At 54.4% G+C, this 12,608-nt stretch overlaps 1 protein-coding gene across 1 annotated transcript in view; it reads left to right on the top strand.

The window, feature by feature from the left end:
* Positions 1-12,608, top strand: part of DPP6 (dipeptidyl peptidase like 6) — a 425,246-nt gene that overhangs the window by 303,020 nt on the left and 109,618 nt on the right. The window contains exon 10 of the mRNA XM_088832008.1: positions 3,355-3,475. Coding sequence (XP_088688134.1) covers positions 3,355-3,475 — 121 coding nt within the window. The remainder of the gene's footprint in view (positions 1-3,354; positions 3,476-12,608) is intronic.

Below are 12,608 nucleotides of genomic sequence, written 5' to 3' on the forward strand. Positions count from 1 at the left end.
GGCTCCATGTGTCTCTGGGCTTTCCTGTAACCACCCTGGGAACGCGTGGGTGTTCTTCCTGGTCACTTCCCCCAGTAATCCTCTCCTCATCCCTCGAGGCAGAATAAAGCTTTGTCGTGGTGAGAGTAACCTCAGCAAGACTAGCGGGTGTGTTATTGAGCCCTTACTCTGCGCTGGGCACCGTCGTCAGTGCTTTGAAGTTGTCAGCTCACTCAGCCTCTCGCCCACCTAAGACTGGGCTCTGCATTCATCTCATTATTGTCCAGTTGCTTCTTTGCAACCCCGTGGACAGTGTCCCGCCAGGCTCCTCTGTGCGTGGAATTTCCCAGGCAAGAAGACTGGAGTGGGTTGCCATGTCCTTCTCCAGGGTATTGTCCTGACCCAGGGATTGAACCTGCGTCTCCTGCATTGGCAAGTGGATTCCTTACCACTGAGCCACCCAGGAAGTCCATGCCTTTATCTCCAGTGACAGATAAAGGGACCCCTGGGAATCCAGCCCTGGTCCAGTCCTGCAGCAGGTCTGTTGTGCTCCCAGAGCATGGGGTGCAGACATCCTTGCGGGGCCTGGAGAGGGCTGAAGCTCTGTAAAACCCAGGCTCGTATTGTAAATGTGAACATCGTCAAAGCAAAACGCGTTGTTCCCTACAACTTGTTCACTTTTGTTTTCCTTCCATTAAAAATGCAGCCAACGTGAAAATGGATTTAATGTCTATCATAGCAAATTTTACTTATTCAGAATATTAATTGGCTATGGTCTGACTTGATTCAAAAATGCATTGTTAGGCTTAGAACTCATGAAAAGAAGTTAAAATTTCATAATACATCTTTACCCTTCGGCAAACTCATAAGAACAGCTGCAGAAATTAAACGAGGATGTGTACTTGTGTCTGGAAGTTTTCCAGCTCATTTCTGGTTGAAGTGAATGTTTAAGAGGCAGAAGGCCTGAGCAGGAAGCTGATACTTGACAAGTTTTCAGCTCCATCCTTCCATGAGAACCGTCTGTGGGCACTGCCCTTTCAGCATAATTCTGTTTAAAATGTCAATATTTGCACTGTTTACTGTGCTTGCCAAGCACCCTCTCACTGGTCTTGTCAATGACACTGACAATATATTTTTTAGAATTTCTTTAAAGAAGATTGAGTCCTATTCTTGGTCCACATGGCTCCGCTTCTATAGACGTTGGAGATTTGCTTCCCCCTGGGGGTGGAAGGGGCTTCCTGGTGGCTCAGTTGGTAAAGAATCCACCTGCAATGCGGGAGACCTGGGTTCAGTCCCTGGGTTGGGAAGATCCCCTGGAGAAGGGAAAGGCAAACACAGAAAACACACTCAGAATTGACCAGGGCCTTGCGAGCAGGCGGATTCATACTTTAAGAGCTCCGGGAGATGTTGGATTTTTTCCTGGGCTGCAGTTTCGTAGATTAGGCTGCACTTTGGAATCGCCTGGAGTGTTTCTTTAAAATACTGATGCCAGGGTCCCACCCCTAGATTCTGATCCTTGGGCTGGGCTCCTGGACCTGGCAGTAGGGTTTTTCAGAGCTCCTCAGATCATTCTAATACACAGCCAAGTTTGAGAGCCGCTGACCCAAGGTCAGAGCTGTAGCATCCCCCAGGGCACCCCAGTGCTGCACAGGCGTCACCCGGCCGGCAGCCGGAGGCCCTCTCTGCCTCCTCCACGACCGCACTGGCCACGCTCAGGGCGTCCTCACTGCTGTCCCTGCCGGTCCACCTGTGTCCACCTCCATCCTCACTCCTGCGGTGACAGGCTGACGCCTGCTCGTCCTCCCCACATCCTCACAGCCCGCGGCTCACCTGCAGAGGACTCGCTCCAACCCTGGCACTCCCTCCTCAAGGCTCAGCCAGGGCTTCCTGCTGCCCCCGGGGTCCTGCGCCTGGCAGGATCCTGGTCACTGGGAGCGCGCACCCAGCCCCGCAGCCACCCATGCCTGCCTCTGATTTCTCGCAAGCTGTTTGCCCCGTGCCATCTCATTTCTCGGCCCGCTTTCCTCGTCCTGCTCCCTGTTCAGGTCACAGCCTAAAGCCCACTTCCTCAGAGCGCTGACCCTCGCTCCAGCCCAGGGGAACCTTGAGGACGTCATGCTCTGTGAACCAAGCCAGACACAGAAGCACACACACTGCCCTTTTCTGTTCTATGAGGTCCCTGGAGCTGTCAGGTACATAAGATGCAAAAAGTGGCACAGTGGGCACCGCGGGCAGGGAGTGCAGTTGGTGTTTTATGGGGGCGGGGCTTTAATTTTGCAGGATGACAGGAGTCCAGGAGATGATGGTGGTGACAGTCGCATGACACTGTGAGTGCATTTAATGCCACCAAACTGTGCACTTAAAAGCAGCCGAGGTGGCAGATTTTATGTCAAGCATGTTTGACCACAATTTAAAAATATATACTTTTCAGTCACTTTCTCAAGCCTGTCTGAGTTAGTGGTACTGTCCCCGCGTCTCCACTTGTCCCCGTCAGAGCATTCTCCTGTGAAAGCCTGTCTTCTTTGCCAGACTGTGAGTAGGATGAAAGTGCATGATGCTTCCCACCTCATCCATCGACGCGCTTCTCGGGATTGGCACAGAGTCGGTGCCCACTAAACGGTGGTGGTGGTGTTCAGTCACTCAGTCGTGTCGACTCTTTGCGACCCTGTGGGCTGCGGCACATCAGGCTTCCCCATCCTTCACTATCTCCCGGGGTCAGTGGGAGATGTGAATTTAATGCTCAGATTCACGCCCATTGAGCCCGTGCCGCCAGCTCACCGTCTCAGCCTCTGCTGCCCCTGCTCCCACCAAGCGCCAGTCGCCCAGTCGTGCCCAACCCTGTGCCACCCCAGGGACTGCAGCCCATCCATGGAATTCTCCAGGCGAGAACACTGGAGTGGGGTGCCATTTCCTTCTCCAGGGGATCTTCCCGAACCCGGGTGTCCTGCACTGCAGGCAGATTCTTTACCGACTGAGCTGCCAGGGAAGTCCACTAAGTAGTTTTTAGTCAATGTTGAGTGAATAAGTCTCAGGTTTCCAGTTTCCCAGCCCCGCCATTCGTAACTTCTAGGGAAAATACAATTGCTAACACAGTCAGTGCAACTGGATGTTAACACCCTCAAGGGCTTCAGGTCAGTTGTCCAGTTGTGGTAAATGGCAGCATTGGGTGAGCTCTGTGTAGGCTGAGCCTCTGATTGACCCTCAGTGTACATGGTGTTGGAGGCAGGTGAGCCCCAAGGGATCTTGAGACTCTTGTTCTGTCCAATAAAGGCACCAGGAAAATGCCAACCAAATGGCTGGTTTGGGGTTTTAAGAACACCCTGTTTGTAACTGCTTCCTTGATTAATGCTGTGCTTTTTTTCTCTTTCCAATTAGATATTTATCTTTGAAAACAATATCTACTACTGCGCGCACGTCGGGAAGCAGGCCATCCGCGTGGTCTCCACTGGGAAGGAAGGCGTGATTTACAACGGCCTCAGCGACTGGCTGTATGAAGGTACGTGGGAGGCGGGGGTGCCGTTCCTGTGGTCGTGGCTGCCGCTGCTTCATAGCACTTCCTGGTGGTGATGTGGACTCTGTCAATTAAGCTCCAGTTTCTGGAGCTTCGGCTAAATTCCAGAGGGCCTGTGGAGCCCCGGGGAGCAGCGGCAGCCGGCGGGAGCCTGCAGTGTCGGTCTCTCACCTGCTGGCCAGGTGTGCTGGGCACCCACCAGCCTGTGCCGTGCTGGGGGTCACTCCAGAACAGGCAGGGTCCAGACACCAAGGTCCCCTATTCCCTTTCCGAGAGGCAGAGCGCCTGGTTCTGCCTGGGGAAGACGTCAGAGGGTAAACCCTCCCGGGTCGGGGTGACGTGCTGGCTTGCGTGCATCCATCCACCTCCCTGGACGTTTCCTATCACTGGGTGCCAGAGGACTCCAGCGGTGGGCGTTACTGAATCTCTGAAGTCTGAGTGAGCAACTCCCTTCTGAAGCATTTGTCATCCGTCTCTGTGCTGATGAGAACTTTGCTGTGACGGTAACGGTCGTGTGTCGATTGCTGCTAGCTGCCAGGCACCACGCTAATGCTTTCATGCCTGGCAGCCCCTCATGTCTGCTGCCGTGGTCCAGGCTGCTGTGATACCAACAGACCACAGTCTGGGCGGCTTGAGCACCTTCTGTCTATTTCACGTGGTCCCTGGGGGCTCGAAGTCCAAGATGAGGGCTCCGGCGGCACTGATGTCTGGTGAGGGCTCTCTTCCTGGCTTGCAGATGGCCACCTTCTCCCTGTGTCCTCACAGGATGGGGGTTCAGGGGGAGAGGGAGGGAGGGAGCAAGCTCTGGCCCCTTCATCCTGCTGGTGGAGCACTCATCCCATCACGGAGGCTCCAAGGCCCCGCCTCCGGACACCATCACTGCAGGGATTCGGTTCCACGTGAATTTTGTGAGGTCACGGACACCCCGTCCATGGCACCCTCGAGAGTGCATTCTGAGATGAGCATGTCACAGACGTCTCACTGCGGAGGTAGTGGTGAGGGTAGGTCCTCCACCTGAGTTCTCACGAGGTCAGGGGAGATGCTCTGGGGGGGTGTCACTGTTCAGCTGCGGGACTGCCCCTCCTGGAAATGCAGGTATGGACGGGTGCCAGGCTCATAGACAGCTGGTGCCCGTCTCAACCTTCCCGCCTGAGAACCCGTGATCACAGCAGGAGTCCACTGTGCTGGGCTGGACTGGGGGCTCTGGGGTACCTGGGCGTGACCAAGCCTGGAAGATGTCATGTTCTGTTGGTGCGTGCGTCCCTTGATCTGAGCTCTGCATTGCAGGGGCTTTTGTGTCCTGAAGAAAAAAGCACAGAGACATATGCTCAGACCCACCTCCCGCGGTAACCCCACTGACGCCACTGAGGCTCAAGGTTCTGAGGCTGGGTTTCCATTTTTCCTGATAGAGACAGAAGTCGTCTACAGTTGAATGCACGCTTACAAGGCCACAGTGTGATGGGCTTACTAACATGCCCTGTGCAACCCCATCAAGACGTAGAAGGTGGGACTTCCCTGGCCGTCCAGTGGTTAAGGATCCACACTGCCCTGTGGGGGTGCAGGTTCAGTCCCTGGTTGGAGAACTGAGATCCCGCATGCCACGAGGCACAGCCAAAAAATAAAAATAAATAGTAAGAATAATAAAATAATTTCTGAAAGGAAATCCTTTAAAAGACACAGAACACTCCTTCATCTCAGAAGATCCTCCCTCCACCAAGCCCCTTCCCAGAGGCCGCCACAGTCCTGACTCTGTGCAGCTGACTTCCTGGCTGAATGCTGGAATGCTTATCACGACCGTCCCCCTCCATGTGGTCTCCCCGGGAGCCCCATGTTTATTCCATCGTGGTCACCACTGCTCAGAGCACCCACGAGTCTGGTTCTGAGCTGCATTCAGGCCCAGGAGAATCGACCTTGAGGTTTCATTCGGCTCACACGAGGGTGTCACTGGATGAAACAGTGTCCACCATGCTTCTGCTGTCCTGCAACAGACAGCTCTACAAGTGGCAGAGGGATCAGGGCAATAACCCCATGGCCCCAGAGAGAGAGAGGGGTCACTGGGGTCCCAGCAGGAAGAGCCTTGACCTGCTCTAGGAATAATCTTCTTTAAAAATCCATCACCAGGTAATTGAGAATACCTTTTTTAGTATCTTCCTAATTAAAAGAAAAAAAAAAACAACTCATTGTCTTGCAATTCAAGGTAAGCTTTTGCTTGAGCAAATTGGTTGAAAAGAAATGTTTCTTTAGGGCATTTACAGGGAATTGTGTTGGTGTGATAACAGGGCCCCAATATTCTAAATCAATCACGGTTGATGTACAGCTCAGTCGGCTGAGTACTTGTTCCCTGGAAGGTTATATACGCTGATGCTTAGACTCCTGGAGCCTGCAAGGAATCTCAGCTCCTTTTTAATAATGGGAAGGTAAACTCTGAAGGCTGCCTTTTTCTAATCTGTGACTTAACTGCCTCACCTCCAAATGCTCCTTTTAAAAAACGGTAGGGGGCAAGATTAGGAGGAAAAATACCCTGAAAGCGTTTGCAGGGTGCCTGGCTCACTCGGAGATGCTTGTTCTGAGAAGCAGAACCTACGTAAACTCTAGGTTTTACTCCACGGCCCATAGGCTTGTGGGCGGTCAGATGCCACATTGATTTGTTTTGTTTCCCAGAAAGGATCTTTTGAACATATTGAATGTTTCAGAATATCAAGGGCTGAGGAAGAGGAGAAGGAGATGCGGGGGCTCCCAGGACCCCCCATCCCTCGAGCCGAGGTTTACATGCACTCCGCAGGAACCCCCCTAATTCACTGAAGCAGCCCCCACACTGGGAAATGTGCCCTCAAGGCCGTCTGTGATGTCGGACCATGACCCTCACGGAGTCTGCAGATTCCCACCCTCATGGCAGCCACGCACTTATCTTGATGAGCAAAGTGCATATTTTATTCTTCTGGGCAAACGTCATGCAGTTACATAGCATTTTGACTTTAATATGAGGTTAAAGACGATGTAAAAGTGTCCCACAACTCTTTTAAGGTTTACTAAAATCACTGGGGATGCTGATTGCAGCCAGGAAATTAAAAGACGCTTACTCTTTGGAAGGAAAGTTATGACCAACCTAGATAGTATATTAAAAAGCAGAGACATTACTTTGCCAACCAAGGTCCGTCTAGTCAAGGCTATGGTTTTTCCCGTGGTCATGTATGGATGTGAGATTTGGACTGTGAAGAAAGCTGATTGCCGAGGAATTGATGCTTTTGAACTGTGGTGTTGGAGGAGACGCTTGAGAGTCCCTTGGACTGCTAGGAGATCCAACCAATCCATTCTAAAGGAGATCAATCCTGGGTGTTCATTGGAAGAACTGATGCTAAAGCTGAAACTGCAATACTTTGGCCACCTCATGCGTCGAGTTGACTCACTGGAAAAGAGTCTGATGCTGGGAGGGATTGGGGGTGGGAGGAGACGGGGACGACAGAGAATGAGATGGCTGGATGGCATCACTGACTCGATGGACAAGAGTTTGAGTGAACTCCGGGAGTTGGTGATGGACAGGGAGGCCTGGCGTGCTGTGATTCATGGGGTCGCAAAGAGTCGGTCACGACTGAGCGACTGAACTGAACTGAACTGAACTGAAGGTCAAGTTGGGCTTCCCTGGTGGTTCAGATGAGATGGTAAAGAATCTGCCTGCAATGGGGAAGATGTGGGTTTGATCCCTGGGTCAGGAAGATCCCTGGAGAAGGGAATGGCTACCCACTCCAGTGTTCTTGCCTGAATCCTGTGGACAGAGGAGCCTGGCGGGCTGCAGTCCCTGGTGTTGCAAAGGCCAGATACGACTGAGCGAGTAACACCACTCCTACTCTAGCGGTGCAGCACAGACGTTTGGCCACTGAGTCTTCGGTAGTGAAACTTTAAGTCATTACCTGTTTTGCTGCCTATGAGATATCCGTGCCTCTGTTGCCAAGGCAGTCAGATGCGTGTGTGTGCATGTGTGTGTTCCGTCGCTCGGTTGTATCTCTTTGCGACCCCATGCACTATAGCCCGCCAGGCTTCTCTGTCCGTGGGATTTTCCAGACAAGCATGCCGGAATGGTTTGCTGTACCCTCCTCCAAGGGATCTTCCCAATCCAGGGATCGAACCCATGGCTCCTGCATCTCCTGAATTGGCAGGTGGATTCTCAAGGAGACAGGAAACGGCTCACATGGGAAGAAATGTTTTCATGAGCAAATTGTGGCGCTCCCTGGGGTGGTTTTGAGTATGTGTACTTTCCACGGGAAGTATGTTCCCGTAAAGAAGAACTCTTCCCGGATCCCCCTGGTCACCCGAACCTTTCCAGATTCCCTAAAGTGAGATTCCAAGTCCTAGCTCCCGTGGAACGTGCCTTTGTCTCTGACTGAACTCGAGGTCCGTTCCATGCCTGGGGAGCGGTTTGTGTGCTCACCTGTACACCTGCTCCCGTGTCCCCTGCCCAAGCTCTGTACCTGTCTCAGTGGATCAAGCCTGCGGGGTCCAGCATGGCCACAGGTTCCAGTGGACAGCCCTCGCCCGGGGCTGTCAGATGCAGGTAGAGGAAATACTGCACACCAGGTTTTTATCAGCAAGAAAGTATTTCTGATGCCTCTTGCACGGTGATTAAACCACCCCCCCCATATACACATTTTGATCCTGATACTTTGCAAAGCTCACGGAGCCACTCTGAGTGTGCATTCCTGATTGAGTTCCTCAAATGCTGACCTCTCTGAAGTACCTGGATCCTGTACTTCCGCCATCAGCAGACTGCACCCTGTTGGCAGACACGCCCGTGGAGCCTCATTCGGGCTGGACTGCTCGTTTCAGAGATAGTTGCGTGGCCTGGAGTTCAGTGGGCTGAGAGTCATGTTCACTTCTGCATGTTCGTATTCAGACCACGGATCTGTCGTTCTTTGGATGTGGTTGTTGGTTACTTCTCCGATTTACCTGACGGGAAATCTTGGTCAGACCAGGAAACCTCCCAGAAGATTGCCTACAGTTTGTGGTGGGCTTTACAAAGCCCTCTCATGTGCGAGCGGCAGAGCTGGGGCGGGGGGGAGGGCAGGGTCTTTGCAGCCACCGTGCCTGCCTTTGAATCGTAGCTTCACCACGTAAAAGCGCCGTGAACCGAAATAAGATTTGAACTCTTTGGGTCTGTTTTCTTATCTGCAAGACAAGCGTGAAGACCATCTAGGTTCCCTCAGGTCGTCTTGGAAATTAAATGGACTGATTCGCTTACAATTCTTAGAACAGGGCCTGGGACTAGTGAACTGTAGCTGTTGTTGTTGAAGCTACTGTTATTCTTTGTCTTGGAATTTTAAAAAACAGTGGCTTCCCTGCTGGCTCAGATGGTAAAGAATCCGCCTGCAGTGCAGGAGACTCAGATTCGATCTCCGGGTCGGGAAGAACCCTTGGAGAAGGGAACGGCAACCCACTCCAGTATCCTGGCCTGGAGAATCCCACGGACAGAGGAGCCTGGCGGGCTACAGTCCATGGGGTCACAAAAAGTCGAACGCGGCTGAGTGACTGACACCTCCACTTTTCCAAAACTAGTCACAAAGCCAGTACACACTTCTCTCACCTGACATTGTCAGCAGCCAGAAGCACAAATGTGTGGCCCGTTCTCCTCCAGCACCGGTGCTGAGAACTGCTGAGCTGTCCATTCGTGAGTTATTGTCTCCATCTGTCCATGTAGGAAGCGCAGGCTCCCTGCTCTCCCTGGAGAGGATGTTCGTGCAGATACGAGCGTTGCCTTGAAACCTTCTCTGCATCAGCGTCCCCAAGCTGGAGGCATGCCCTCCTCACCTGACAGCCGTTCACCCGTGAGCACCGCAGTCGTGTCACTTGGTAAAGAGCATGCTTCCGGGTGGCTTGTAGACATTACATACTTAAAAATTCATATTCTAGTTCACCTGTGGCTTCTAAAGAGGAACACGGACATGACGGTGATGATGAGAGTACCGGAATTTAATCAGCCTCCGGGAAAGCCACCGACCCGGGAGGTGCTGCCTGGACCAGTGGCGGCGCCGGGTGGCAGCCGGCATACCTCTAGTCCAGTAAGTCAGCGCTTTCAAGGTTTGAAGTGAAATGAGCGTTCTTCCTGGGTAGCCCTGTCTCCAGCTCCATGAAGTAGCGGTGACCTTGACTCGGGCAGCAGGGGCTCTTACCTTGCAGAAAGACAGAAGAGGCCCCAGCTGTTCAGTGGGGACCCTCTCGGGTCTGATGCGGGGCTGGACGAGATGCTTCCGTGTTGGTTCATTGCTTCTGTGCTCTCTCTGACCCCTGAGACGTCCTCCCGTTTCTCTGTGCACGTCAGCGCGAGGACAGTGGTTCGAGGCTGGAAGTGAAACTGTGGGGAGAAGGCCCGTGGGGAGAAGTCGCCGGCCAGGCCGCACCCAGCTGGCCCCAAGGCTCCCCTCGCCCTCAGGGCCAGTCCAGCCTCATCTGGATCCTTCGCTTCCTTCTCCACCTTCGAGTCCTGTCACACCCACCCCTGCCCGCACGCCTCCCCACCGGGACGGTCCCTGCACACGGCCGCGCTCCCCCGTCCTCGCCGTGTGGCCCTGGCTCCAGGGTTCAGGTGCAGGGTCCCAGACACCCCCCAGGGAGCTCAGCTGGCCTCCTTTTCCCCACTACCATCAGAGCTTCCACAGCCTTCCTTCAGCAAAAATAGCAGGCTGATCACTGAAGAGCCCCGGGAACGGTTAATCTCACTGTAACGATGAGCCTCACTTTTTTTTGTCCCCAAAGGAGGCAGGAGAGGTGTTGGGAATGGAGACAGTCCCCTTGCTCGGGACCGAGGGGCGAGGAGGGGGCGTCACTCCAGACCGCCTGCTAATAACACCGCCGGCCGGCACCAGCCCATGGCAGGCGTGTCTCACTGTCATCCCCTGCCTCTTCCACGGCTCACCCGGCACGACTGAACAGGAACAAACTTCCTGCCGCAGCCACGGAAACTTGGGCTCAGAGGCGTTGCGTGACTTCTCTGTGGTCACACAACCAGTAAGTGGTTCCAGCTTGGCCTCCTCAGCACATGGGCATGGCGGGAATGTCATCCCGTGTCATCCTGTGTCATCACAGGGCTGGGAAATGTCCCATGAGAATATACATTCCGCCCGGCTGCTTGCGGACGTGGCAGGGTCTCAGACGGCCGTGTGCCCAGAGTCGGACGAGTATCTTCCACAGAGGGGCAGAGGTGGAGGTGCTTGTAAGGCGAAGGTGAGACCCAAGCCCCCCAGAGCGTACAGCGAGCACAAGGGAAGGGTCTGGAAAGCGGTCCGGATTTCTTCCGAGAAGAGCCTGCAGAGACGTCCTTGCCCATCACCTCCCTCGTCTTGCTTCTTGGGTCCCCCACCCTCTGAGCACCGGGGTGACCATAGCTGCGGTCCGTAGTCACTGCTGTGTCTTCCTGCCTCCCGGAGCATGCAGGCCAGAGTTGCCGTGGAAACTGATGAACGGACCATCCAGTCGTGAGGATCTCCGGGGGTGCCCCGGTGGCTCTCCACTGGAAAGGTGACGTGGCCCAAGCCGGGGCGAGACCGCAGCGCCAGCCGAGGAAGGAGCGGCGTTCTGTCCAGGAAACCAGGCCTGGGGGGCTGGGGCAGAGGCCAGGGACTGCCAACAGAAACAGCGAACGGTGGAGCTCCGATCGGGAATTTCCCCAAGTTCAGGGCTGAGGGCAGGGCCTTGACCTGTGCTTTGCAGCCCAGCGTCCTCCCTGGACCGAAATAAACCCGGTCAGAGAAGCAGGAAGAGGATGCCGAGGTCAGGCTGGGAAACTCCAAAACAAACCCACAGGGACTTCCTCAGGGTTCTAGCAGTGAAGACGTCACATGTCCACTGCAGCAGTTCCAGGTCCGATCCCTGGTCAGGGAACCAAGATCCTGCAGGCCATGTGTTGCAGCAAACAATAATTTAAAAAAACAGAAAACAAGTCAGCAAAGCAAACCAGACACCCCCTCCAGGATTCACAGCAGGAGAATCGCTCATGCCCCTCATGGGGCAGAGGTGGGCGGGTCTGCTCCCCGAGCTCACCCAGGGGCGCAGGCTCTGGGCCCTGCCCTCCCGCCAGGCAGCAGGCCTTGCCCAGCCCAGCGTGGGTGGGGACGGAGCCACTGTGCTCGGACCGGAAGTGACTCTGCTGGGCGGCCCTGCTCACCACTCGGTCGTCAGGACCAGGGCCCAGGACGCAGTGACAGCAGCCAGCCAGACGCGGGAGAGGCCGGCACAGTGGAGACCCCACCCTGCAGATTCCACGGTGAGGCCACAGACCCCAGATCTGGAATCAGCAGGAGAGGAACTCCTACAGGGCCGGGGGGCCCTGAGGGTCAGTGAGAAGACTGAGCAACAGGTTTAGGGGTACCCGGGGGGGTGCGGGTAGTGGTTGCAAGACTGCTGTGGCTGCCATCCCCCAGACGACAGGCGTGGGGGTGTTAGGGCGGTGGACTCTGGGTGAGGACTGCTTGGCCTGCCCCGTGCACTCGTGAAGACATTAGTGAGTCACTGCAGGAAGCAATGCCATGTCCCCCCCCATTGGACCACTCAAAAGACAGCTAGGGGTGTTATCGGGGACCAGCCTCGATATGACCCAGGGTATCCTCGGGATGAACGGCGTCGGCGTCAGAGAGAAAGAGAGAGAGACAGGGGCTGATGATTCTTTGGTTTACGGTGGAAACCAATAAAACCCCAGCACGGGGCTTGCTCTGTTTACGTAGGCCGCAGGCGCCCTCTCGAATCGCCGGAGGCACCCCACCAAGGCACCCCCTCGAGTGGGTCTTAGAAGCCCAGGCAGATAAGTAAACGCAGAGGGCCCAGCGCTCCAAGGATCTCAACCAGAAAAAGGAGAATAGAGAAAAGGATGGAAAAAGAGAAAGAACGACACGGGGAGACCAAGCTTCAGTGAGCAAGGCCCAAAACTTTATTTTCCAGTGCTGCTTTTATACCCTAAGTTATGCGCATAAGAAACAGAGAAAGGGAGGTATAGAGTCACGCCAAAATCGCGTGGGGTCAGCAGTCTTGACCCTTATCAGGATCAGGGCTTATTTTTGTGTGTCTCGTGATAAAAGTTTTGGGTGGTTTACATCCTCTTCTGGCCAGGGGGCCTGCTAACAGTTTATGGCCCTCT

Source organism: Moschus berezovskii, chromosome 3 (genome assembly GCF_049115385.1).
Source record: "Moschus berezovskii isolate FMDL1 chromosome 3, NW_MosBer_1.0, whole genome shotgun sequence".
NCBI lineage: Eukaryota > Metazoa > Chordata > Mammalia > Artiodactyla > Moschidae > Moschus > Moschus berezovskii.